A 25,849-nucleotide genomic window follows, 5' to 3' on the forward strand; every position below is an offset into this window, starting at 1 on the left:
TGATTCTCACGTTTTATGATTTCTGTGTTCTAGGATCGTGCGTTGTAGAAGAGCTGGCTGTATTCTGTATTGCTGTTGACATATTACAGTTCCATTTCATTAAGATAAAAAACAAGACGGAAAACAGTGACTTAAACCCAGTGACACAATCTTCTAAGTCCAACAAACTTTTCAGAGTTTTATGTAAGCATTTCGCAACTGTTTGGCTGAAGAGGATGGCAATGGTGTAACTGAAGGCACACATGACCTGCAACTGTGAGGTCCTAGGTTCAATTCCTGGGTTGATAATGAGTTCTTTGGTTAGGGTCTCTTTACCCAAATCTGTCTGCACCTATAAGTGAAATTCATAAATGGATTTGTAAATGATGATTTAGTTGTAGTCTGGGAAATGGTCTGTTGGGTGTTTTCCTTACCTGTCATACTTCAGCTATTTGGTTCCTTCTTCCTTACATTAACAAAAAAAAATATATATATATAAAAAATAAACATGAAGGAATATTACTGTTCACAATGGTACCTGTCACTTAAAATTTACAGAATACTATGTACGCATTCATAATAGTTTGGCTAAAAAAATGATGTGATATTACTGCCTATCTTTGCAGCTGTCAACAACCATTTAGAAATTATTATAAGAGCATTTTATAACTGGCTGACTAAAAAATGTTACTTAAGTTGATAGCTCCCACCTACCAATTATGAATATTACAATCAATTTCATACTAGTCTGACTTCAAAGTGATGTGATACTACTGTCCAAAACTGTACCTGTCACCTACCATTAGACTGAATTAGCTCTAATCTTATCCAGGAGGAGCTCAACAAGTGTGCGCTCAACTTCCTTGTGTCGCTTGTCATGTGTGAACCACATGGCCAGGGAGCAACGGCTGCCTTCCCACACCGGCAGCACACCATGTGGGTTGTCTGGACCAGACGAGAACCCCACCAGACGCCCACACTGGGGTTTCACTGCTGACTACAGAAAAGTGTAAACATTACAAGATGACTGAACAGCATGACATGGTAGTAGATGGCTGGCTACCTGAGACCCTCAAAAGTTCTACCATAAGAGTGCAGTGTTGCTAAATGTTTAGTAATTAGTCACACAACTCATCATTCTCAAGCAGGAAACATTCAGGCACAAGTAAACACTCTCAGGTTGGAAACACTGAGCCACAAGTAAACAGAGACAAGGTACAAGCTAATATTCATACTGTTACAAACCATACTATACATCTAAGACATCTATTCTTCTGTCAGTTTCCAGCATCCACTGGGATGTAATTAGCTGGGTTTGGTACTTAGTTGACTTTACACTCCCTCTTCTGTCTTTCTTTCTTTCACTCTTTCCTCTTCCTGCTGCCTATGGGTGGCTCTACACTGAGTGACAAGCAAAATGGTTTCCTGTACACAAGGAAACCATTTACTATGCTGGGTGGTAACCATATGACCAAATTATGGCACCTGGTGGTTTAGTGGGTAACTACGGTGCTCCAATTGGATTAAGCCTGTGCAAGTTTATATGCAAAGGGTGATTGGTGTTTACTGCTCACACAATGCCACTCAGGGATGAGTGAGGCTGGTCACTCTCATCTAAAATGTCAGGACCAACTTGCCTAGCCCTGGGCTCCTACGCTCCTCATGGGACAACATAGGATCGGATGATGGACGGATGGATGGATGGTACTTAGTCCAGCTCCCAGTCCATACACAACATCAGTATGGGAATTCCTCAAGAAACATTCCAGATTTAAGTAACAAATTAATTACCTGAAAACAATAACAAGAATTCCTGATAATTCTACAACATATCATAAATGCTAAGTACAGTAATAACCTCCTCACATCACCGACAAAGTATCCAAATCTAAGGAAATCAGATATGTGCAAATTATTGTTACATCTCTTCAGTACAGTGATGTCCTTTTTCTATAATTCCTGATAACCCTTGACAATTTTATATGGCTTTAGGGGCTAGACACAGCCTTCATAACCCCTTCAGCATTGAAAAACTCTACTCAAAATCAATATAATCTGGAAACAAGAACAAAACAGAAAAATATGTCATTAGATTGAAAGGCTCAAATACTGCTGCTTGAAGACACTTTAATTATGCCACATGCTTGATTTTCAATTACAACATACCTCATATGACAGTCCAGATTTGTCACGTGTGAAGATAAATTCACCTCCTTTAAATTCATCATTCAAGTAGAGTATGGCACTGGAAAAGAATAGGAGCATGTCAATCAAATTAGCAGATGCAGAAAAAAAAGAAAAAGGCCATTATCATACTAATTAGCATACAAAAATATACAACTCCCTTCAATACTGCTTTGCAGCTCCACTGGCACCTCACTACACTTTTTCTCTTTCTCATGCCATGCTCAGCAGTGATGGATATCTTATCGTCCTAAAGTCTTTAACTACAGGACTACAAACAACAGCCACAGTTATCGCCACTTTTTATCCTACAGTATACTGTATATTATAAACCTCATGTGAGCGTACCAGTCATGTGGTTTATGAACAACCAGTACAAACCTCTAACACTTCATCAAAAACTTTATACAGATGATTCTGGGGTGACTGTGTACCATCCAGTCTTAATATACAGTAAAAGTCCTTCAATCCAACCACCAATACTCCGAATATCCCAATACTCAGAAAGTTTCGAGGATGCACCAAAATTTCGCTAGCAGCGGGGAGTGGCAGCATGTGGGGAGGATGGCCATTTTCAGTTTATACCTGTACCCAGTCTGACACTCTTCTGATAATTCCACTTGATTTTCAGACCAATAAGTGACTACAACAAAGTAGCAATGGCTCCCACACCTACTAGCCGTGATGGAAAGAAAACTGATAAACAAAAGCCTGTAACACAATAAGTGATAAACTGAAGGTCTGCCCCCCCGAGCCAGCAGAATCCTCCCACTTTCCCCCCCTCCTTGCTCTCCCTCCCTCCTACCCTGCTGTGTGCTTGAGTTTTTTCTTGTCTTATCTTTTTTCACTCAGAAATATTTGGACTAGTGTATCTGTTTTTATACCATTAGAATGCTGAGGCTTTGTTGAATAAGATGAATGAAAAACGAAAGTGACAATGCATAAAATAAAAAAAGTTGTGATGAGCATAAGTCAAACGAGTGCATAAAAATGTTTATCCTGTTTTTTTTCTTAATGTTTTTTGGTCACGTTTTCAAATTTTCCAATGAATCAAAATAGTATCACCAAACTGGAAAGTGTTAATGATCATGTACATATTTCTAATGTTTTCAGAGGTCCCTCCCAGTGGTCAGAAAAAAAAAAAAAAAAAATAGTTCAAAAGACCCTCGGTCCCCTGCCATTCGGATTACAGGATTTTAGTGTAAATTTAACAGACAGCACAAGATGAAGTGTTCTTAATTACAATGGAGAGGTACTATACCTACCTGTAGTCTCTGTAGGTGTATGCGGGTGGCTTCCTGAGACATTCTCCTGAGTCCTGAAGGATACAATTATCAGCATGCACCCCGTGGCTTAGGTCCAGCCTTGACCGGTTGAACGACATCTCTGGGGAATGCAAGAAGAAAATTATGATAATCTTTCCAGCTACAATCACATGCCTTAATCCTGGGTGAGATGGTCACAAGTAAATCCTTTCCATGTTGCCCTGTCCTCCACCATCAGGCTGTCCTCTCTCCAATACATACTACTCTCTCCACCCCACCCATTATCTATCAACTGCACCAACTACAAGTACAACAATGTACTCTTGATAATACACGGTGTTCTAGGGTTTGTTGCGCTAACTTTAGGTGATTCCTGAAGTAAATGTAACACACAGATAAACATAAATTAACATAAATAAATTTGAATGGCATCAATAGGTGAAATCACAGATTTTCTTCCTGTTGCTAATTTTATGTTCTTCATTGTTTTATATTTGGATTGACAGAACAGTGTATTTGGAGACCATTTTACAGGTTATTCTCAATAAGTGGTAATAACAGCTCTGCAATTACTATTTGTAGTGATGTACGGAAAAGCCCAGATTAACCTTGACTTTCCCTCATGCAGCATATACTACCACAAAACTACATCCTACCTCATATGACAACATTATTGCAACTAGCAATTTTGTCTCACCCAGTGTGTGGAGATCAGTGTAACTGATTTAAAAGCAACCAACCGCATACAACCAGTTTAATGCAACTGGTCATTCTAGTGGAAGATCTGCCTTAGTACTGTATTGCAAATCAATTTTTTGGTTATACAAGTACAGAGTCTCTTTTTGCTGAAAAAATGCCTGATGTATGCCAGACCAAAAGACTGCGTTTGGAAATTTCAGCCAAGATCTTATATAACATGATATTCACATCTTTCATGACAACAGCACACAGTATGAAGGTTGGGATTAACCACCATACTAGACAATAATGTACAATGACATATGAGTGATAATGAGAAAGCATGAAAGAAAGAACACAAGGAGAAAGAGAGTGACCTGGGCGTGCAGTGCGACAGACAAGGTGTGTGAAGGTGAAGTAGAGAGGTTCCTGCAGGTGGAAGTGTCGCTCCAGGAAGTCTCGGCACAGGTCAGTCACATCCAGAATCAACTCGAGCACTGCATCATCTATTAGTGCCGTATGGACCATCTGTTTAAGTGATATGACAATGAATCAGCCAAGTTCCTTCCAGATGATGCTTTACATTATTGGCTATTTCTTTCTCCTTCCAAATTATTTTATTCAACCAAACCACTGTGGCTGCACTGATTTAAACTCAATGCTTCACCCATTACAGTAAGTCAGGATGTGGGGGGGGGGGGAATCTGTACTGACATCACATCTTTTAGACTGGCAATGGCAAGGTGGCTTTCAGGCATCCTTCTCAGAGGCTTAGCCAAACCAGTGGCATATTGTAACAGACTCTCTGAGTGGAGGGGTTAATGAAGATTATATAACCCCACTAGTTTGTAAAACTTATCCAGACTTAACTCCTTCAGTCAGATGATACACATTCAGATACTGTAATGAGAACATTTTTTATTTCCGCTACTACCGGTCTGGTTGTTGTGACACTCTAATTCAAATGTTTTACGAAAGTGAGGATAAAGGACATTATTTTTCATGAGACATGTTCACACAGGAAATACAAAATTATCCATCCATCCATCATCCAATCCTACATTACCCCATGAGGAGCGTAGGAGCCCGGGGCTAGGCAGTTGGTCCCGACATTTGAGATGAGAGCGACCAGCCTCTCATCCCTGAGTGGCTCAATCAGTAGAGAGGTGGCCTGCAGTCCCAAAGGACCCAGGTTCAAATCTCCGCTGGGGCAGGGAACAGTTTAAGGATTTGAATTTCATTAAATCAGGCTTTACTGATCTACCAGAAGACCCACCGAGATGTTGTAAAAATACCCCCGCTAATACCAATACACCAGTCCTGTATAAGACAGCCCTAGCATGTATTCAGTATGGACAGTGGGTGTTGGCGCCGAAGTGGTAACATGTACAGGTGTATGGTATGTAGGAGGACTGCTGGGCCTTGATAGCAGGATGTGAAGCCTATGCCCAGAGTCGGACACATAAAAAAAAATAAAAAAATAAAAAATAAAAAAATAAAAAAATCAACCTCAATCACCCCTTGGATATAAACCATCACCAGCTCAATCCGACTGGAGCACAATAACTACCCACTAAACCACCAGGCATCAAAATTTGGTTACCAGTATATGCTTATATAGAAAACATAATTATGCCATAATTCCTCATCAAGAATCCACTTTCAGATTTGCCAAGGCACAGCTGAAGTGTTCCATGGATTGGATGCTAAACCAAATGCCAAAACCAGCTAATTACTTCCTAACAGTTGCTAGAAAATGTTGAGGAAAAAAAATCAGTGTGTGGGTCTGAACTTGAACTAGGATTCTTAAGGCTGAGTTTTGTGCATAAAAATTGTGACTGTATGGGTTACTACTATGCTTATGGATACATCTCATCCTTATGTTGTACCCCACAGAGTCAATAACGGCTAACCATCTACCTCTACTACCCAGATAGGTTATACTGACAAAAATTGAGAAACCCTTTAGTCTCTCTGATCACCACTTCTCTGCTGACACTAAATTTGCTTGGTGCACAATGAAAACATAAAGCTGGAGAAGGACAAAACCAACCAGGCCAGCTCTCCCTAGTGTGACTCCCTGGAAGTTCTCAGCTGCCGTGTGAGGCGATGAGTTGTTCTTGTATCCGTCTCCCTCCACTGCTGCAAACTGGGGCATAGCAAACATTAGTACTTATTATCATCATCATCATCATTATTACCAGCATCATCATCCTCCTCACCATCATCATTATCATCATCAACATCCTCATCAACAACAAACACCATCATCATTAACAAATTTCTCTCAGCCTGGGAATACTAGCTCAAGAGAGGAAACTAAGTAGTAAAAGAAGTGAAATATTACACAAACTTTTTTCCCTGGTTGTTCTTTACCCTATATGCTGAGTGTATTGCTGAAGGGTACTGTATCTAACCTCTTCAGTTTGAAAAGACTCTCCTGAGCTGAAAAGTATTGTCTGGTGATGGTAAGAATAAAATCAAGTCTATCACCAGACTGAAGACATTAACAGCAAAAAAATTAATAAATAAATAATTAAATTTATAATTAACAAACAAAAGATGATATAATGAGGACATACCCACACCTTACTGAATCCACTGAGGACAAGGAGCTCCATGAGCAAAATAATCCCGTCACCAGCTGCCATCAGCTACATAAAAACTGTCTGGCAATGGTTCAGATACAATACAATACAAAAGCTGCCCTGACCATATGGGGATTAGTAGTGATATATTGTACCTTGATAAGTTCACTGAGAACAAGGCACTCCATGGGTGACATGAATCCCTCAGCCACCACACGCCGCTGGCCACCCAGCTGCTGTGGTGTCTGCACCACACGCACATCCTGCTCTGCCAGGTTCTTCAGCTGGGTCACTGCACGCTGCCGCAACTCGGGCAAATCTTGGCTCGTTTTGCTAAGAGGCAGCTTTGTTGGCTGAGGCTTGTCCTTGTCAGGATAGCAAGCAGACAACTGAAATATTTTACACATAATTAAGGTGGTTGAATAGGCACTGGTTACAGACTGATACATGGTTTGCTAGACTGCCTGATTGGCAGACAGGTGGGGGGGAAAAAAAAAAAAAAAAAAAGAGCGAACTAGATTATTTTAGTTGTCACACTAGCCAACTGCAAACTGGACTACAAATCTCTTCATTACTAACCATAGTTTTAATGAACATTTTACAGTGCACTGGCATGGAAGTGACAGCTACCAAAGAAATACTAAACATACAATAACTGAAATGTGTATGAGGCAGCTTTCCTTGCTCTACTGTTCACCAACACCCTGTAACTCAAACCCAGGCCCATATTCTGAGTGGCACAGAAGACTTCCCACCTCTTCCTTGGCAATTTATTATGCAGATTGTACATCAGCATTCTCCTGTATACTATTTATATCACTTTTCAATCACAATATATTGCAAGAGAAACTGGGGTACTAAAATAACTGGGGTGCAAAATAACTCACCACGAAATATGCTACGACATCTCTGAAACCCTGTACATTATGACTCTGCATAAATATGAGGCCAAACCAAACTCTCTCACATTAATCCTGTCTGCCATACTGGAGACATGAAGGCAATCCTTATAAAGAGCACTGGGCTCTTCACTACTGTAGCATACCAAGCACACAAGTATCCTACAGATACAGATCTCTATTTTCAGTCCCTCTACTGTCTCACCACATTTGATGCAGCAGAATGATACTATCCACTCTTTTTTAATAATATACGACCTCTCACTACTGTATCACATAAACGAACTCCTATGAATCTGTTTTTAGTCTCTCTCTAGGCTCCATGTTGTCACGATGTCTGCTATTATTAAACAATTCAGGTTAATCTATTTCAGTAAAATACTACACCATACTTCTGCATTGCACAAATCATATCCTATGAATATTTTCAGCCTCTCTCTAGTCTCCCGCTTTTCACTATGTCTGTCACTGCAACATAATTTAGTCCATTCAACACTCACCACTTGCCCTACAACTTTATTTTTAACCACTTTCATAACCTCATCCATATACATAGTGACCTAGTGTATGACGCTTACTGTTTGAGTACACAGTTGTTTATGCCAACTGTACAACTCCACTACTTCACTTTTTCGGGCTTTGTCACATTTCCCACACCTGCTAATTGTCTGCTGACATCTACAGAACCTGCAAACTTCACCAAACCCTATATAAAAACAAAGACAACCTTGTGCCTACTTTTGGTATGGGGGGGGGGGAGGAATTGAACATAATGACAATTATCAGTTGTGTTGACACCTAAGATATAGATCTGAGAGAGTCAGACCGAAAAGTTTACATATGTGTAAGTGTGGTGCAAGTTCAGAAAGAAAAGATGATATGAGGAAAAAACAGAACATTACATTAATTAGTTTGAAAGGTTGTTGTTTAAATGAAGAAAAAGTTACTCTCAATCATTCATTATATGTATGTTTAAAATGTTACAAGCATCACAAAGAATAAGGCATGTTAGACAGCAAGTACCATACAGTATGTCCTAAGTACATGTTCCATTGTGTTCTTTACTGGTCAAAGACGCCAAAATTCTATTGCTACCTATAAAAACATTTTACCAGTTTTACCAATGTACAGTACTGGCTATGAGAAAAGTAGTGATATAGTGGAACATATCTAGAATAACAAGGACCTACTGTACAGTATGTGGCATTGAAAAAGAGGTACTGTACTGCATGAAGTGGATAAAGTAGAGGTATTTCCGTTTTATTTGGGTTGGCCGCCAATGACAATGAATATTAAAATAAAGCTGTAGGGGAAGTAGGTCAGTCTCCTACCCTTGATTCATCTGGACTATAAACAGCCTAGCTTTGGACTCTCATATTTCACCTTTTTAAAGTGTGTTCATCCATGGCACTCCAGTGAGTTCATGCACCTTTACCATTAATATGCAGGCAGAAATGATATGCATGATTTTGTGTTTTGTTTATTACAAAATGGCATACAATAAAATAGATGTTTTGAGTACAAAATATTTACAGTAATTTAAAAACTCAAATGTCCAGTATGTGAATTTACATTAAAGGGATCACTTATGAGAACAGTGTCTGGTACATAAAGTGGCAATAGTTATGCCACTGAGACACAATATCATGCATATTCATATCAGTAAAAGAAATGTTAACCACTTCAATGCAACAATGTACTTTTTATTTTGTTCTTGTTACCTATATACAATTCTGTTCAGATCTGGGGTGATTTCTGAAATTGTCAACAGGTACCAAGAGTAAAATGAAAAATACATCACTGATTTGAAGGGGATGAAAGTAAACAAGAGGTTCACCTGAGATCACAGTGTTAGCACCATGTCAGTCAGTTGCTCTGTTAGTCAAGGAATGGTGGCCTCACCCTGTCACTTTAGGGGGTCACTGTGGGCAAATATATTTTCATGTCAACATCACCACACTCTCAGTCAAAACTCTATCACATATTCACTGCCTTGATAAAGGTTATGATCAGATCTAAACAAACAGTTCAGGATACTATCTTAACTAAACATACTTCACACATCAGTGACACCAAGCCATCCCATAGTGGCACCAACATAATTTGGAAAATCTGCTGCCGGTTACATAAACATTCCTCAGTTTCCTCCCACTCCCTGAAAGAGGGATGTGAACTACAGGAGAAGGGCTGCTTCAACCTGCAGTCCAGTAAGTTTACATCATGATGAATCACAGACCACAACAACTTGACGGAGTTTTTGTGACTGTCTGTGTTGTCACAAGATGTTACACAGAAAATGCTGTCAATGGCATACCTTCACCCACAACAAGAGTGTAACCATGGTGCAGCTCATCAGATCAGGATGGACAAGGCAATACTGTACAACAGGATTGCTGACTGTGCAACTCTTATGATGCAGATAAAATTATAAAATGAAACTTAATTTGTACGGGCAAAATACTGTACAGGAGGCACTGTATTCCTAAGTAATATTTCAAGTTCAATCTTCTCCATGCCTTTCTATACTCGAATAGGAACAATGGTACTGTAGGTATACAGGAAAATGGCTGATTTAATGACACACCCCACCAAGCTGTAATAACTTTACAAAACCACATGGGGTGAAGCACAGTCAGGCCTCGGTATGTCAGCTTGGTATGCGATAAATCTATAAAATTAAGAACTAAGTTATACCCAGTTTTGAGTCAACGATGTCAAAATTTGCTTATACGATAACTGTGGTGGCCGCATACAACAATTCCATGCATACATGGTGCCTCCCATGCAAGGCGATGGTCAGACATCTGAGCCAAGATGGCCACCCAGTGTTTACATTCACTGTGACTGTTTCCCTTTCGTTCCGTTTTGCATGTGCAAGGGCACTGAAACACCACTTTTATTGCTAAAGAAGTGGACTGATAACATTTTGCACGTAACATGTTGAAACTTGTGACTTGGAAATCATGTCTGGCAAGGAAAGCGTGGTGCTACTGAGGGTGCTGAGGGGAACATAAAAAGGTATGCTTTTTTTATGTTTTAGGTTACGTGGTCCTTGGCCCACTCCCAACCCCAACGAATCCATATGATATCAACCTCATGATAAGTCGTTACACAGCGAATTTTCACTCAACCTTATCGCATACTGAGGTCTGACTGTAATTTTCAGGCAAAATGGTATAATAGAAACCTAGATCTCTTACAATACTGCAATGCTGCCCAAGTTCATATAGGCAGCAATCCCAATGTACAAGTACAGTATCATTTATGTTTTTATCACACGTCTAGTGAATCAAAGAATCTGAAATAATTACCATCAGCAGCGTATTCTCTACAACACATGCCAACATCTTATGTTAAGTGCCACTTTAGGATACACCAAAATGTAAGTTACTGAAAGATTATGATTCAGAGGAAATACATAAATCAAGAGATAAATGAACTATCTGTTCTATAGATGTCACAATGTGATGGAAGGCAATATGTCATGCACAGTAGTGACACACAACATGTCATACAACCTTTGTACCACCTAAGTACACCTTGAATACACGCTAAACATTACAGAGCTCTCTGCAAGGACCGTCTTAATCCATAAGCATTAAAATGAAATATGTGAACCAATGATACATATTATACAGTAAATAAACTTATAATTCTACTTTGGGAGTATGATCTTCAGCCATACTGACAGTATTGGGGCTCACACCCTCCCCTATTCCACTGGTGTTTGTAGCAGGTTCTGAGTCAGCCAAAGGATCAGTCTGAAAGGGAACAACACTGGTAGTAAGATATGGACCATATCTTCATACATGTGCAGTAGCTAAAGAGCTGTACCCACCATGATGCTCAATACAAGCACCCCCAGGAAGCCATTCAACTTTGACCAGCATGACCAATGTGGTATTTCACTAGTTATTTCTCATTCATAACTGTCTCAAAATTGTTTCATCATTATTATTATTATTATTATCATTAATATTATTATGACTGAATTAACAACTAATCTTAACTTAAGGTTGCTCATAACTCACTAAAGTTGTTCTGAAATCAGAAACTAGTGCTTTTCAGCATTTGTAACTTCTCAGTCATGAACTGGAAGCATGTCTCAAAGTTACTGCACTCAGTCAGTACCCATCACAGCCTGAGAGAACTGAAAGTACAGTACCTCGGTACCAGCAAAGGATACTATGAATTTAGGAAATGGACTACCAGTATAAAGGAGTTTGAAGAAAATTAAGAGGTATTATATATTGTTTCTTTACACAAGCACTGGGGTATACTGAAATACCCTCCTACTGACTACTGTGGTGTGATGATAATATACAATAACTGAACAGTGTGAACAAAATTACAGATGTTATATTCATGGTGGCACATACAGTTGAAAATTAAGCTGGTCAGAGTTAAGGTCATCCCAACAAAGCACAATGTGTTAAAATAATACATTAAAAAACACATGAAAAAGCATGAGTAAGGTGTTTGAAGCATTAATACTGCATACGGCTAGGCAACAGAATAAAAATATGATCAAGCATGGATGCTTTCTGAAGAGAAACATACTGTTAGTAGTCAAAAACTCATTAAATACTACAGTACTGTACTTCCTAAAAGACATAACCATAATTTACACAAACATGAGGTACTGTGATTTATTTTCAACAGTAACCACCAAGAAAGTATCACCCTACACACACAACATGAATCTAATAAATACTGTACCTGTAATGGGCCTTATTTCAGACTAGTTATCATGAAGCCCCAAAGGAAAAAATTATATCTACACCAAAGAGTGTCAAAGCCAAGTCAGAAGTGTCGTATCATAACTATAAACACAGCCTCAGACACAATTTCTTCCAGTGGCTGTTGTCCACATGATCACCTGTGATATTTTTTTTTCTTAAGCACCGGTTATTATTTTCTTTTCCTTTGCCTACATCAGCTATGGCCTTGAGCACATCAGGACTTGAACCTGGAGGGCTGCAGGCTGAAGTTGCCCTATTCCTTTAGTCCACATCCATCTTTCTGGGGATATGGAGAGTATGAGGGACATTTGTGTAACTGGGTACCTCACTGTGGGAAGGAACCTGGTCCAACCCTAGTAAGCCGTTGCCTACTGCAAAGGGGCGCCAGATCCCAACAGTATAATATGTACCGTATTGTACCTGTAGGATGGCCCCATAAACACAGTTGCTTACCTGTGGTCAATGGGTCTACTCAGCCAGACAGAGCAAGGTTATGCAACAACAACAACAATTCCCTTTACCTTATGTTCAGTATCATCATCATCATCATCATCCTTATTCAAGAAAGCAAAGCTGGTCTCGATGAACTCCACGAACTTTTCTTCAAAGTCCTCCCTTTCTCTGAATGCTACAACATCCTGGAAAGACAAAGTATCACTTATTACATGCACAATTATTTGTTAAACAATTCATGGTGGGGACAACTTGATGGTGCTATTCCAGCTAATATCGGACGATTTTATTCAACTTCGAGTGAGTCATAGAAGCCTCAATGTTAATGAAGGCTACATCAAACTGATCCCATTCAAAAAATCTCTCCTAACCTGTAAACAGAAAGAAAATAAAATCCTTCATGTAATCAAAATGGTTAAGTCACTCAGTCCATCTATGTCCTATGTTTTAGTCTTGGTACCTACAGTTGTGAAAACCTACACCCCCATCACTCTAAAGCCATGTTCAGTCCAAAGCCATCATAGAAGGCAAGGATTATATGCACTGGTGTTATACATGATTTATTTCATCTACAAGTATTCAAATTCTGCAACCATAAAATAGAGTTACAGGAGTCACGTTATAACCACAATAATGAGGCTGCCCCAACTAAGTAAATGTGTCATGTAAACAAAAACACTGATGCCATATTGACCTCCAACATGCCACCCCCTGCAGTGCCTGGAGGTGGAGCTGACTGTACAAGACAGAATATGTGGATTGGTGAGAGGGAGGTTTGAAGTGGTGAGGGGGAGCCTTGATGTGGTAAGGGGGAGGCTTGATGTGGTAAGGGTGAGGCTTGATGTGGAGAAGGGGATGCTTGAAAGGGAGGTTTGGAGTAGTGAGAGGAAGATCTGGAGTGGTGAGAAGAAGGCTTGGACGGGTGAAACAAGTGAAAGGAATGCTTTAAGTGATGATAGGAAGACTTCGAGCAATGAGAGGAAGGCTTTGAGTGGTGAGAGGAAGGCTTGAAGTGGTGATGGAAAGGTTTGGAGTAATGAGAGGAAGGCTTGGAGTGGTGCGATGATTAAGTAACAAACATGCAATCCTCTGAGGCTGCATCAATAATCTAGGGGCACTTGGCTTATCTACAAAAATTACAGAAGGTCCTCAATATGTTCCAGTTTATCTATTTTTCTTTATTTTTGTTAAGTTCATGGTACACGTAATTTACTCAGAAAGCTCTGATAATCTGAACATATCCCCAACATATAAGGACTCAAATGTACAGAAAATCCTACCTTTCTTGGGACAAATAGTTCCTCCGCCACCTCCTCCTGTGTGATATAAAACTGTTTGTTGCGGTTCTGTGTCTCATCCTCGGGACTCATCACCAAGTACGACTCAACTGCTTCACTCGCTTTCTTCATATCACCCACTATAATAAACAATACAGAATGAGATTATTAACTCCCTCACCACAATGACAGATTTCATATTGTATTCTTCCTACACTAATTTATTTCATTCAAACTAAGGGAGGTATTTGGTAGTTGTTGTCGTTGTTCAACCCTGGTTAACTACTTTTCTAGTTCATAAAGTCCCTCCAATCATGAAAGTATAAAAGAAAGAAATATATCAACAGACTAAAGGAGTCCATGGATCTGCAATGAAAATTATAAGAAGCCTGCTTCATCTTAACTTCCACATTAAGCACAGTAGATTTTAAAAACTAACTGAAATTATGATGGGTCTTGTATTAATACAAACAACTTTCTCCATACTACCAGCAGCAGCATCCTGACCCTTCATGCTACTCACTATGATGAATAAACATTAAAATTAAAATAACTGATATATTTAGCAACCTAATTATGTCATACAACACATAACCATCTTTCTCCTTTACTGACAGTGAAGCACTTCCACAGAACTTAATGTAACTGAATGCAATGCCACTGCTCACACTGGTAATAGGAATACTGTAGGTAGTTGAAGTAGGATGGGAAGAATTCATCATCAATTTCACCAAAGAGGTCGCTGAGTTGCCACAAACACCTCCTTTTGCAGCGCAGCGTGTATGTGTAGTGATCTGAGAAGAAATAATATACTGAACATGTACTAATTTTTTGCCTTGAGTCAATCTGTTTATTCCTAACAAAACTAGATAAATACCAAGTCAGGGTTGCATGAAATTTGATGAACCTTAGTTATGATGTTGGAATGGATCTCCTTAGTTTCTTGTCAAACCACTTAAATCAGAAGACACTTGGCCATCACCTGGACTGAAAGAGGTTATGGATTTTGATAAGCCTTATTTATTATGTTGGACTGGGTCTCTTTAGTTACTAGTCAAACCAACCAATCAGTACATACTTGGCCATCACCTACACAGAAAGAGGTTAGGGATTTTTGTTAGGTTACAACAAATGTGCAATAGTCCTGTTGTCGTATCACCTTCGCAGTACACTAATATATACTCACAATCTGCTAGAGTTCATCCTCTTAAGTAATAACTTCAAGGGTACAGCCCACTTAACTATGTACTTTATTTTGGACAATGCTTTCAATTTTTTCACAAGTGAATGATGCCACTCACCTCTACAGGGGAAAAATATATATATATATACAGTATATATATATGCCCAAAGAAATAACAAATCATATAGCTATGGATAAATTATAAAGGAAATACTGATGTTACTTATACTGCATGCTGATAAACTTCAAATGTTCAGAATCGTCAGATCATTCAAGTACATCTTTCAATGGTTAAATCAACATATATATCAGGCATTTTTTCGATGAGGCTTTCTAGCATTACCACACACAACTTGATAACCAAATTTTAAAAAACAATCTACCTCTCTATCTCCAGATGCCTTAATCCCAGAAGAGGTGATCACAAGCAAATCTCCTCCAGGTAATTTTGTCCTCTATCGGCTGCACTCTCTCCAACTCAGATACCACCTCCCTGACATACTTCTCCACTCCATCCCTCCATCTCATTCATGGTCTCCCCCTCCCTCTATCTCTCTCACATACACTCTCCTCGTCTATCTCATTTTCCAATCACAACACATGACTAAATCACCTCAGTGTATTTCTCCACATGATTTTTAATACATTCACAGCAATGCCACAATGCCACATAAAGTATAAAAAAAACAGAATCTGAACACTTTGACTTCCTTACTGAACACTTTGATTTCCTTTCCAAACTCTCCAATTTCCTTACTGAACACTGATTTCTTTACTGAACACTGATTTCCTTACTTGCAATCGATGCAATGAAGTCAGGGTACCAGCCTTGATTAAATGGGTTCTCACACAGAAAACGGCAATCCTCATAACTCTCATAAAACAACGTCAAACTCTTCTCCATGAGGGTTACCGCCGTCTTATAATCAGCATTGTCATAGGCCACGGTACCCTTGATGTACTCCTTGCCATACTCCTGCAACACAACAAAACATTCCGGCATCAGCAGCATTAAGGCCCACACTCTCATCAACAGCCCCAAGCTGACTGTATCAGCTAATAGCAGCCATCATTATAAGGAACCTCTTCAAGCATCCTTTTTTGGTACTGTATTATGTCCTAAGTAAATTAAACAAAACTCTCTTTTAAAGTTCTCTTACTAACTGGGAAGGGGATGACGGGGAGAGGCATGGGACTGAGTTGTATGGTATAGACTGGTTAAAACTACTGATCCAATACAGAAGTGGGAAAAGACAGAAGGGAAAAATGACTATCTGCAAAGATGATTTACCATTTTACCTGCTTTACAGAAGCAGTTGTATGTAAAACAATAAAATAAAGCAAAATTTGGATATTTTAAGATTCATCCTTTGCTTACAACAAGGACTGCATGTACTATGACATTTGTCTTGGTGATGTAATAGCTATCAAGCAATAAGAAAATATTATCTAATGCATGGGGTAAATGACAATAGCCTATAACAGAGGGCATCCACCTTAATGTTCCAAGCTGACCATATCATCTGAGCCAATTTTGTTGTCTGCTAAGGTGATGTCACAGCTAATGTATACTGGTACAATAATGAGAACTTCCTGTACATCACCTGATTCAAGGGATACAATGTTGTATAAAGGGCAGGTACCTTAAGCTCCAAGCTGACTACATCATCCACACTGATGTCTCCCTCAGTGATGTAATATTGTAGATTGGTTGTCATCACCTGGTGGTCGGGCTGAGCTGACAACACTGTAACTGCTGCATCGGCTGCATCCTTTATGCGCCCCAACTGAAACACACAGACATGCAACACACTCAGGGCCATATGCTTAAACCTTAACCCTTTCAACCCCAAGGTAATTATATTATTTTCTGCTACCACCACACACGTTTATTTTGTATCTCTGGTAATGGAATTAATGAAAGCTGTAACTAACCTCTCGTTAAAAAAAAAAAAAAAAAAAAAATCTACAGAATAATATGTAGATGGCAAGAATAAAAGAAATAAAATCAGCAATGTCAAAACTTCAAATATATATTCCAACAAGTTTTTGTGTTACAGTTATATTTTAGAACTGCTGGTGACAGTTGTACTGAGATAAATTACTTTTAACACACTTTTCTGTACTGAACATATTCCTCCATGTGAACAGAAACTCAGTTGACGTAGTGCTACCTTCAGGTGACTACACTGCATGATGTCAAATGGCTTCCTACACTACATGAAAGCATTTAGAACCTTGGGTGGGAGCCATACACCAGGACCATAACCAACAGCAATATGCTTGCTGGACAGTACTACATATAAAATTGGAGAAATCAATAATGATGAGCAAAAATTGAATTTCACTCTCTTAAACATAAAGCAGATGGAGGACAACATAAAAGCATGTTAAAGGCAGATGGAATTACAGCAGGGGGGGGGGGAACAGTGCAGTAAACCAGAGGCAACTGAAGTGACCCCTATGTTACAGCACCACTTGGGTGATTTCTGTGAGGTGAGGGTGAAAGCACAGGCCTTCCTGACATGCAAACAGGAAGTCACAAAGTTATGTTTTTTTTTTCTTTTTTACGTGTCCGACTCTGGGCAAAGGCTGCAGGGCCTACTTCTCGGGGGCAGTGACCTATCCCAAGGCCTAGTAGTCCCCCTACACCTCCACTTGTCACCACTTCGGCGCAAACACCCACCGTCCATACTGACTACATGCTAGGGCTGTCTCATAAGGACTGGTGTATTGGTATTAGCCGGGGTATTTTTACGACATGTTGGCGGGTCAATTGGTAGATCAGGAAAGTCTGCTTTTTAGGAAATTCAAATCCTCAAACTGTTCCCTGCCCCAGCCGGGACTCGATTCTGGGTCCATTAGGACTGCAGGCCGCCTCCCTACCAATTCAGCCACCGCCTCCCCCCAAGAGGCTCACATTTCATCTGTTACTGACTGAGCCAGAGCATCTGATGAGAGATGTCCAGGTAACATCAGCAGCAATTTCATAATATATGGGGAATGAGAGACTGATTAGGAGAGTATGTGAAAGAGGTGGTAGAGGAGGGGGAGACTGAGGATGAGGTGGAGGGATTGGGAGGTGAGGTACTGTATATGAGAGATGTTAGTGGCTTCAAGGCAGAGGAAAAGGTGACAAGGAAATTTATTTGTGGACACCTCTTCTGGGACTATGGTGTCTGGCTAAAGACAGACAGATAGATACCGGAGATACAGATACTGTAAATAGACACAATAAAGAGATATACAGACAGAAAGACAGTTAGACCAATACATGCTGTGGGCTGAGAGATTAAAAGATACTGTAGGCAGACAGATAAACAAACTGGTAGAGTGGACAGATATGGTTTACAAACTTAGGCCCACATTCTTATCAGCTTGAGTGGCTCTCTAGGATCTCTTATGCACTGTTTCTGCATATAGCATACTCACCCCTTCAATTCCAACATTTCTTTCCCCTCCCATTCTTGCTACCACCTGACAATTTTATGTTTGGAGAGAATTTCTGGACTCACAAGGTTATACATAGCCATCATAAACCTAATCACACCACATCTCACCTAAAATGAATGCTGATGTTTTGGCCCTGTGATCGTCTGAAAATGAATCCAGTGGGGGTGGGAGGTAACACTGTCAGAATTAAGGGGATTATATTCTCTTACAGGTCATAGGTTATTTATATAATCCATATTGGTATTTCAAAAAACACAGATAAAACATAAATGAGAATACTTCGGTATGTTATAACAATGAACATCTATCTATCTATCTATCTATCTATCTATTGCCCGACGCCTTAATCCCTTACGGGATGGCCACAAAGAAATCGCCTCCATGTCGCCCTGTTCCCCGCCATTTCACTCCCCTGCTCCCAACTCACACCCCCCTCTCTCATATACCTCTCCATTCCATCCCTCCACCTCATCCTCGGCCTTCCCCCCCCCCCCACCTTACTCACATACATTCTCCTTGTCAGTCTCTCACCCTCCATCCTCTCCATATGGCCAAACCACCACAGTGTGTTCCTCCTAACGCTTCCTATCACATCCACACCACAACGCTCCTTTATATCCTCATTTGTCAGCCTGAAGGCTCCTCTTAATAACTCATTTCCACTGCTCTCACTCTTGACTTCTGTCCTTCCAACAAAATCCAAGCTTCACTTCCATAAATTAGAGTTGGTATCACAGTACTATCATGTAGTAACTTTCTCACAATGAACATAATTCATTAAAATACAGAAATCCTAGAAGGACTTATACACTCAAAAAAACATGACCTTTGACATATGACATTTATCTTTCCATTCATCCTCCCTCTCAACTACACTACACTGTCTGGTATGTTAAAAATCTGCCAAAATGGTTTAATATATGCAAATCAGAGTACTGCAGTACTGCATACAGCATACTTTTTACATTTCATCATTTTACCCGTACAGATATCTTATTTTCTCATGAGCCTCCAATACTGTACAGTACTACTGTAATATAATCAATATTTCTACTGCATTTTGTCTCTCTTCCTTTAAATTCCTTACTATTTCTAACCACCGTGCAAGTACAGTACAAGATTACATTAAGCTGTGCGAAAGGCCTCAGTAACTGTACGACCATAGTGCCTTGTGCATTCAGATAAAGCAGTGAATGAACATAATTATGACAAAAAGGAAGATCAGTAAACAGATATATTTGGCTGTCTGCCTCTCAATAAGTTCACATATACTGTATCAGATCATATATTTCATTATCATAGCTTTATTGTACCATACCATAAAGTAATGGGGAAAGTAAAGGAAGAGAATTTGACAATGTACAGAGTAGTGTAGTGAGAGAAGCTGAATGAATTGCAGGGTATAGATAGGTGGTAAGATGCTCAAGGAGGTACTGTAATTACTGCTAAACATCTGACATCTGCCATGTGCAAGTAGGGTAAAATAAAGCCAAGGTAAAAGAAACATCACTTTAGAGGAGAAAACAGTGATGAACACGACATCATTCTGAACAGTAAGATGATTACTTTGTGTGCTACTTCCAACACCCTTGAATGGGTGTGAAACCAGGCTTGCAAAAGATGGTTAACACTAGACTTCTAGATGAGGAAATGAGTTTCTTCAGAATATCTGCAGGCAAAGGCATGATGGATGAAATGAATGATAAGGGAATTCACAGGAACTCAAGAATGAAAAGCAGAGTTATCAGAGTGAAATGTGGCATTCCTGAATGGATAAACATAATGAGATCATAACGAGTTGCTCAAAGCATGCACACAGACAGAGGGCCAAAGAACATCAGTTGATACTGAGGGTAATGTTATAAAATGAGGATGCTATTAAAAAAAAAAAAAAAAAAAAAAAAAAAAAAAAAGTGGGGGGGGGGAAGAGCAGAAACATGTAAGAACAGTCTCAAGGCCATTCTGTCACAGCCTATTCCTGCTGGGGGGATTCTTAAAAGAATACAAGGTACTGAAGACGATGACTATGGTGATAACTACCTGTGTACACCATTTACAGTATACTGCTATGTTCATGATCACTAAAACTAAACAAAAAGTAAAGTTTAAGTACACCAAGCCTGACTTTATCTAAATATTGTTTCATCATTATTATATCAGCATCATCCCCTTTCCCACTTATACATGAGGGATACAAAAACAAGATCAGTCACACAAGAAAGTTGGAGAAGTATCATAAAGAGTGCATAATCAATTAGGCCAAATATCTGATAACCAACATGTCTGAAAATGTAATAAACCATTAACACTGGTGCAAAATCTGATCAGTCATCAATCTTCAGCAGTATGTTTCATTTTTTTTTTTCTTTTACCTAATAGAACTCTCACTCCCATAACTTGAATTAACTACTAAGTTATGGCTGCATGAAAATCAAAGCCTTAGTAACAAGGTAGGAGTAAGTCTCCTAATTTACTAACCTCACTGACCCTCCATTCCAACTACACTTGGGCATCAGAGCTGAGAATCTTGGTCATTAGAACAAATGTGTTGTAATCATCTCACCTTGTGCTGTTGTTGTACAGCTGTAGATGATCAGAGAAACACTCTTTCCTCAAACTACTGATGCTCCTTGATCTCCCTCCCTATGTGCTATGATGTCATATTTGCCAACATCTTTTGCCAAACAGTTTTTTTTTTTTTTTTTTTTTTTTTAAATGTGAGAAACAAGGAACCAAAGGCAGGCCCCACAAAAGCATTTCACCATTAGTCATCTCACCTTGTAATAGCACAGCTGAAGGTAATCATAGGGTTTTCTCTCTTCAAAATATTCCTTGATATGGCTCTCTACTACACGGTCCATGCGATCCCCAAACACGTCCTTTTTGCACTTGGTGACACAAAGCGTACTGCGCACGGCTCGCTCATAAAATCTGTCATCTTCAGTTAAGGTTGCAGAGAACAACTCTGCCAAACCACTTTCTTTATTACAAATTTTTCGGCACCTGGAGAAAAAAGTACATTGGTATGAGATCAAGAATACATGTAACAACAGTATATCCTTGTTACATGGTGGTGGTGTTCCAAATTAATAAAATTTTTCACTTACAAACGATACTACAGTATAAATTGTGGAAACAAGCAAATTAGTTTCACTGGTAGCAATGAAACAACTGGTAAGTTAGCTGTATGTAACTTATGGAACACTACTGTATGTAGAAAGCAGGACAAAAACACCAATAAATATAAAAAACTGCACAGACACTGATATTATAAACTCTATACTGAAGTTTATGGTAGCCTGTGGCACATATTCCAATTACCGGTAGTTATAGCAACGTTGGGTCTGGTTAGTACTTGGATGAGTGACCGCCTGGGAACACCAGATGCTGTTGGCATCCCTACGTCAAGTGGGGTTGGTGGAGGATTAGTGCCTCTCCCTGTAAAACAACTAACTCTAAGCCCTTGGCCACCCTGTCTGGGATACATGGCGTCTGGCAATGAATGAATGAATGATATATCTACTTTATCTCCTTGAATCTGGGTGACACTATTTTTGGTACAAGGTAAATCCTTGTTCCTATCAAATCATTTTATTCAACTTATAATGGTTTCCTGTACACCAGGAAACCATTTACTATGCTGGGTGGTAACCATAAAACCAAATTATGGTGCCTGGTGGTTTAGAGGGTAATTACAGCGCTCCAATCGGATTAAGCCGGTGAAGGTTTACATCCAAGGGATGACTGGGGTTTATTGCTCATGTTATGCCTCTCAGGGATGAGTGAGGCTGGTCACTCTCATCTTAAATGTCAGGACCAACTTGCCTAGCCCCTGGCTCCTACGCTCCTCATTGGGCAATGTAGGATTGGCTGATGGATGAATGGAGAAAGGCTTATCATATTCTAGGGCACTATTAATGCTGTATCTATACCCTTCTGTTTGAAATGTTTATTTTAAGCTGAATAAATCTGGAGACAGAACATGGCAAATGGAAGATGTCACTTGGCTGATGGGGTTAAAGGATATTTTTGAAAAACATCAACCTCACTGCAGACAACACACTGTATTCTCTTTGACTCACCAAGTATAACAAAACTGCTATCACTGGAAGCTACCATATGATCTGCTTTCTTTTTGTTTTTTACCATATAAATTTGAAAAACAGTTTGCAAGTTCAAGAGATGTACACTCAAAACCAATAATATGTTGCCCCTCAGCAGACAGCGAGGATCACTGAACCATCCATTCACCCTTACAGAGAAACAAATGCCAACAAAAGGTGGAAGTGAGAGTGAACTCACAAAGACAACTGGAAAGACAGTGGAAGGTGATGGACATACATGACCCATGGCCGTGTCTGCTGGGGAGGATACTTACCTTATTACTGTTTTCCTCTTTCTGTAACTTATGAAATACTGTATACAGTACCATAATTAACACCAAATTCCTTCCCTGCTGAAATCCCACACCAAGTTGTCATGATTTTTCATTCAATGGGAAAAACGTTTTTCTAATGCATTCCTATTAGCTCAAACCAGCCGAGGGGTATACAGAAAAAAAAAAAAAAAAAAAAAAATCAAACACATGTACAGTATATAACATGAAGGTACAGTCTGTCCTCATCAAACACAGTTAATTGCTTCTGCACCCTTACGATGTTATAGAAATTTCGTGTTACAAGGGCTCTTGAAACCCCGTTTCCTTCCGCACTCCTGACCGAAGTCCACTTTTTCCCCCCTTGTGGTGCAAAATATTGTTATACTCCCAATTTTAACCTCCTAAAAAGCATTAATATCCTTCAAAAAATTATAAAAGAGTATTGTTGCGGTTAAAAGCCACATTTTATTTACCTTTTGGGAGGATAAGAGGAGACACTATGCCGGAGAGGAGGTAAAGGGGAGAACACTGGTTAAAATCCTTCAGTGTCAACAGCACTTATAACACTTCTCATATCATCATCTATGTTATCAATGGCTTCTTCTTCCTGCTGGCATTGGATATCCTCTTCCTGGAGTTCAGCAGCTGAAGGGTTATTGGCTGGGAGATAGAAGATGCCCGTTGGCAAGGCAATGCTCCTATGATTCATCTCATCGCAGCCCACCCGGTTAAAAAAAACTGTTAGCTTCATCAATGGCCATGTCATAAGTGACAGTGCTTCCGGAAAATTGTACCGTGTTAGACCATTTTCAGGTTAGGGAAAACTGTGTTAGCGAGGATAAACCATATTTCAGTACTGTACAGTACTGCAGTGGATGCATGCAGTTTTTGGTAGTGCTGTACACTGATGCCAACAGCAGTCAGCACTCAATGAAACAAGTGATGTCATCGGCAGTCAACAGGCTTCTCACCCCCCCCCCCCAATCTTCACAGGTACCAATGGAAGTGCTGTACACTGATTTCTCCCCACCCCCTAAACTTAATATATTAACCCCTGTATATATCTCAATGTTCTTAATATAACTACCGTGCCCATACTTTTGTGGAAAAATAATGGCATGCAAACTGACTTATCTGCTCAGTATGCCATATCAGGCAGCATTTAAATGTTGCTGTAAAATGAAATCTGCTACACATCGTTTATCGAGTCTACTTGAATTAAGGCAGTGTTCTGGTACTCTACTTGTGGTATAGCTCTCAACCAAAATATGACAGTGTGGCTTTTATATACCTTAGCTAACTTCCAGCCATTATATCACTCACAGACGTATCAGCTATAGCACTTTATCTTCGAACATAATTACACGGTCAATTTTTATACGTACACCTCATGCAATTTTCAACTTTTCATTAACATTTTCTAGTACATACGGTCATTCAAACAATTTTTTCTTCTATGACATTTCTCTTGGAAATTGATAATAAACGAGGAACAGAAAACACTCAGGATGGATGCCTGTTACCATGTGAAACGTCCTATTTTTATAGCTAAAGGAAATTAACCTAACCTAACCTATTAAAATTACCTAACCTAGAAGCTTACCTTAATCAGTATCCTCGTCTTCGTTGGGGATGATTTTTATTGCCTGACGCAATGAGCACTCGTCTGATTGGCGGAAATAAATCACGTATAACTCATTTATTATCAATTGCCGAGAAATGTCATAAAAGAAAAGATTCTTAGAATAACCGAATCTACTAGAAAATGTTAACAAAAAGTCGAAAATCGCATGAGGTGTACATATAAAGTTTGACCAATTACACTACCCATTCACGACAGCTGAAGTCAATGCTGCAGTATGTACCTAACTTATTCAATATATGAACAGTTTGTTACAGGTATTCAAAATTACTGTAATGTATATATGTAAGCTACTAACAATCATCAATTACCATCAGTTAACTTACACACAATTCTCTGATACATACCACATGACACCCAAAGACAAGAATATAATTGTCAACTACAGTTTCAGCCAAAAGCAAAATTACGAGATTTTGATCCATTTTTGGGTATTTCAGACAATTCTGCAACACGTCTATGGTATTTCTGTTACAAATTATTTGCATTTTACTTTCAAGATAACTTAACCTAACCTTTTTAAGTGTAAAAAATAATTTGAGACGAAAATGCCACTGAAGTGCCTTAGGATCGTCTAAAATACCCCCAAAAATGAACCAAAATCTAGCTCTTCTGTTTTTGGCTGCAACTATAACACAGAAAAATTATACCCAAACTGCCAATTAAGTAGCTGCTACTCATATAGTGAGAGCTTCTGCCAATTAAGGACTCTGTTCAATCTTCTGAATAAAGGATTTCGCTGTATCCTATCTGTATGGAGTCTGAAGTTGGCACCCACCTGGCGGTATTATCCGTCATCCAGTGCCAGTCCGCCAATGCCTCCTCCAGATATTTAGCACAGTCCTCCCAGTTGTTCTCCAGGTAAGCAGCAACACCTTCATTGTACAGGAAGTCATAAGGTTGTGATTTAAGCTTAGACGTGCTATCCGAGTCAGTGATCAACCCCTCCGCCATTGACCATCCGACGCTCAGCACAAGTAAACACACATCTGTCGCGACTCGCCCCGCTCTAGACATCATTTTGCCTGTCTGGAAATTTTCTACTTAATGCGTTGGTATATTACGTATTTTTTCTGGTAGAATTTAGTTATGCTATTTCATGTATGTACTGGCACTTAAGTTTTCAAA

At 39.4% G+C, this 25,849-nt stretch overlaps 1 protein-coding gene across 1 annotated transcript; it reads right to left on the reverse strand.

The window, feature by feature from the left end:
* Positions 1–781: 781 nt before the first annotated feature.
* LOC145396777 (prolyl 3-hydroxylase 2-like) lies at positions 782–25,849 on the reverse strand. Its single transcript, XM_080270070.1, has 13 exons — positions 25,500–25,849; positions 21,479–21,704; positions 16,892–17,035; positions 16,044–16,224; positions 14,734–14,859; positions 14,069–14,205; positions 12,857–12,973; positions 6,850–7,083; positions 6,160–6,255; positions 4,484–4,634; positions 3,429–3,549; positions 2,146–2,224; positions 782–976 (listed from the first exon to the last, which is right to left on the reverse strand). The coding sequence occupies exons 1-13, from the start codon at positions 25,739–25,741 to the stop codon at positions 782–784; spliced, it is 2,049 nt and encodes a 682-aa protein (XP_080126196.1). The 5' UTR covers positions 25,742–25,849.

The sequence above is a fragment of the Coenobita brevimanus genome, chromosome 39 (genome assembly GCF_032717465.1).
Source record: "Coenobita brevimanus isolate Jiangsu-jjx chromosome 39, ASM3271746v2, whole genome shotgun sequence".
In the NCBI taxonomy this organism is placed as follows: domain Eukaryota; kingdom Metazoa; phylum Arthropoda; class Malacostraca; order Decapoda; family Coenobitidae; genus Coenobita; species Coenobita brevimanus.

Coding starts and splice junctions, on each gene's coding strand:
- LOC145396777 (XM_080270070.1), bottom strand. CDS start 25,741: ATGATGTCTAGAGCGGGGCGAGTCGCGACAGATGTGTGTTTACTTGTG. Junction 14,860..16,043: donor CTTCATTGCATCGATTGCAA/GTAAGGAAATCA, acceptor ATTTCTTCTCAG/ATCACTACACATACACGCTG. Junction 977..2,145: donor AATCTGGACTGTCATATGAG/GTATGTTGTAAT, acceptor ACTTTTCTGTAG/TCAGCAGTGAAACCCCAGTG.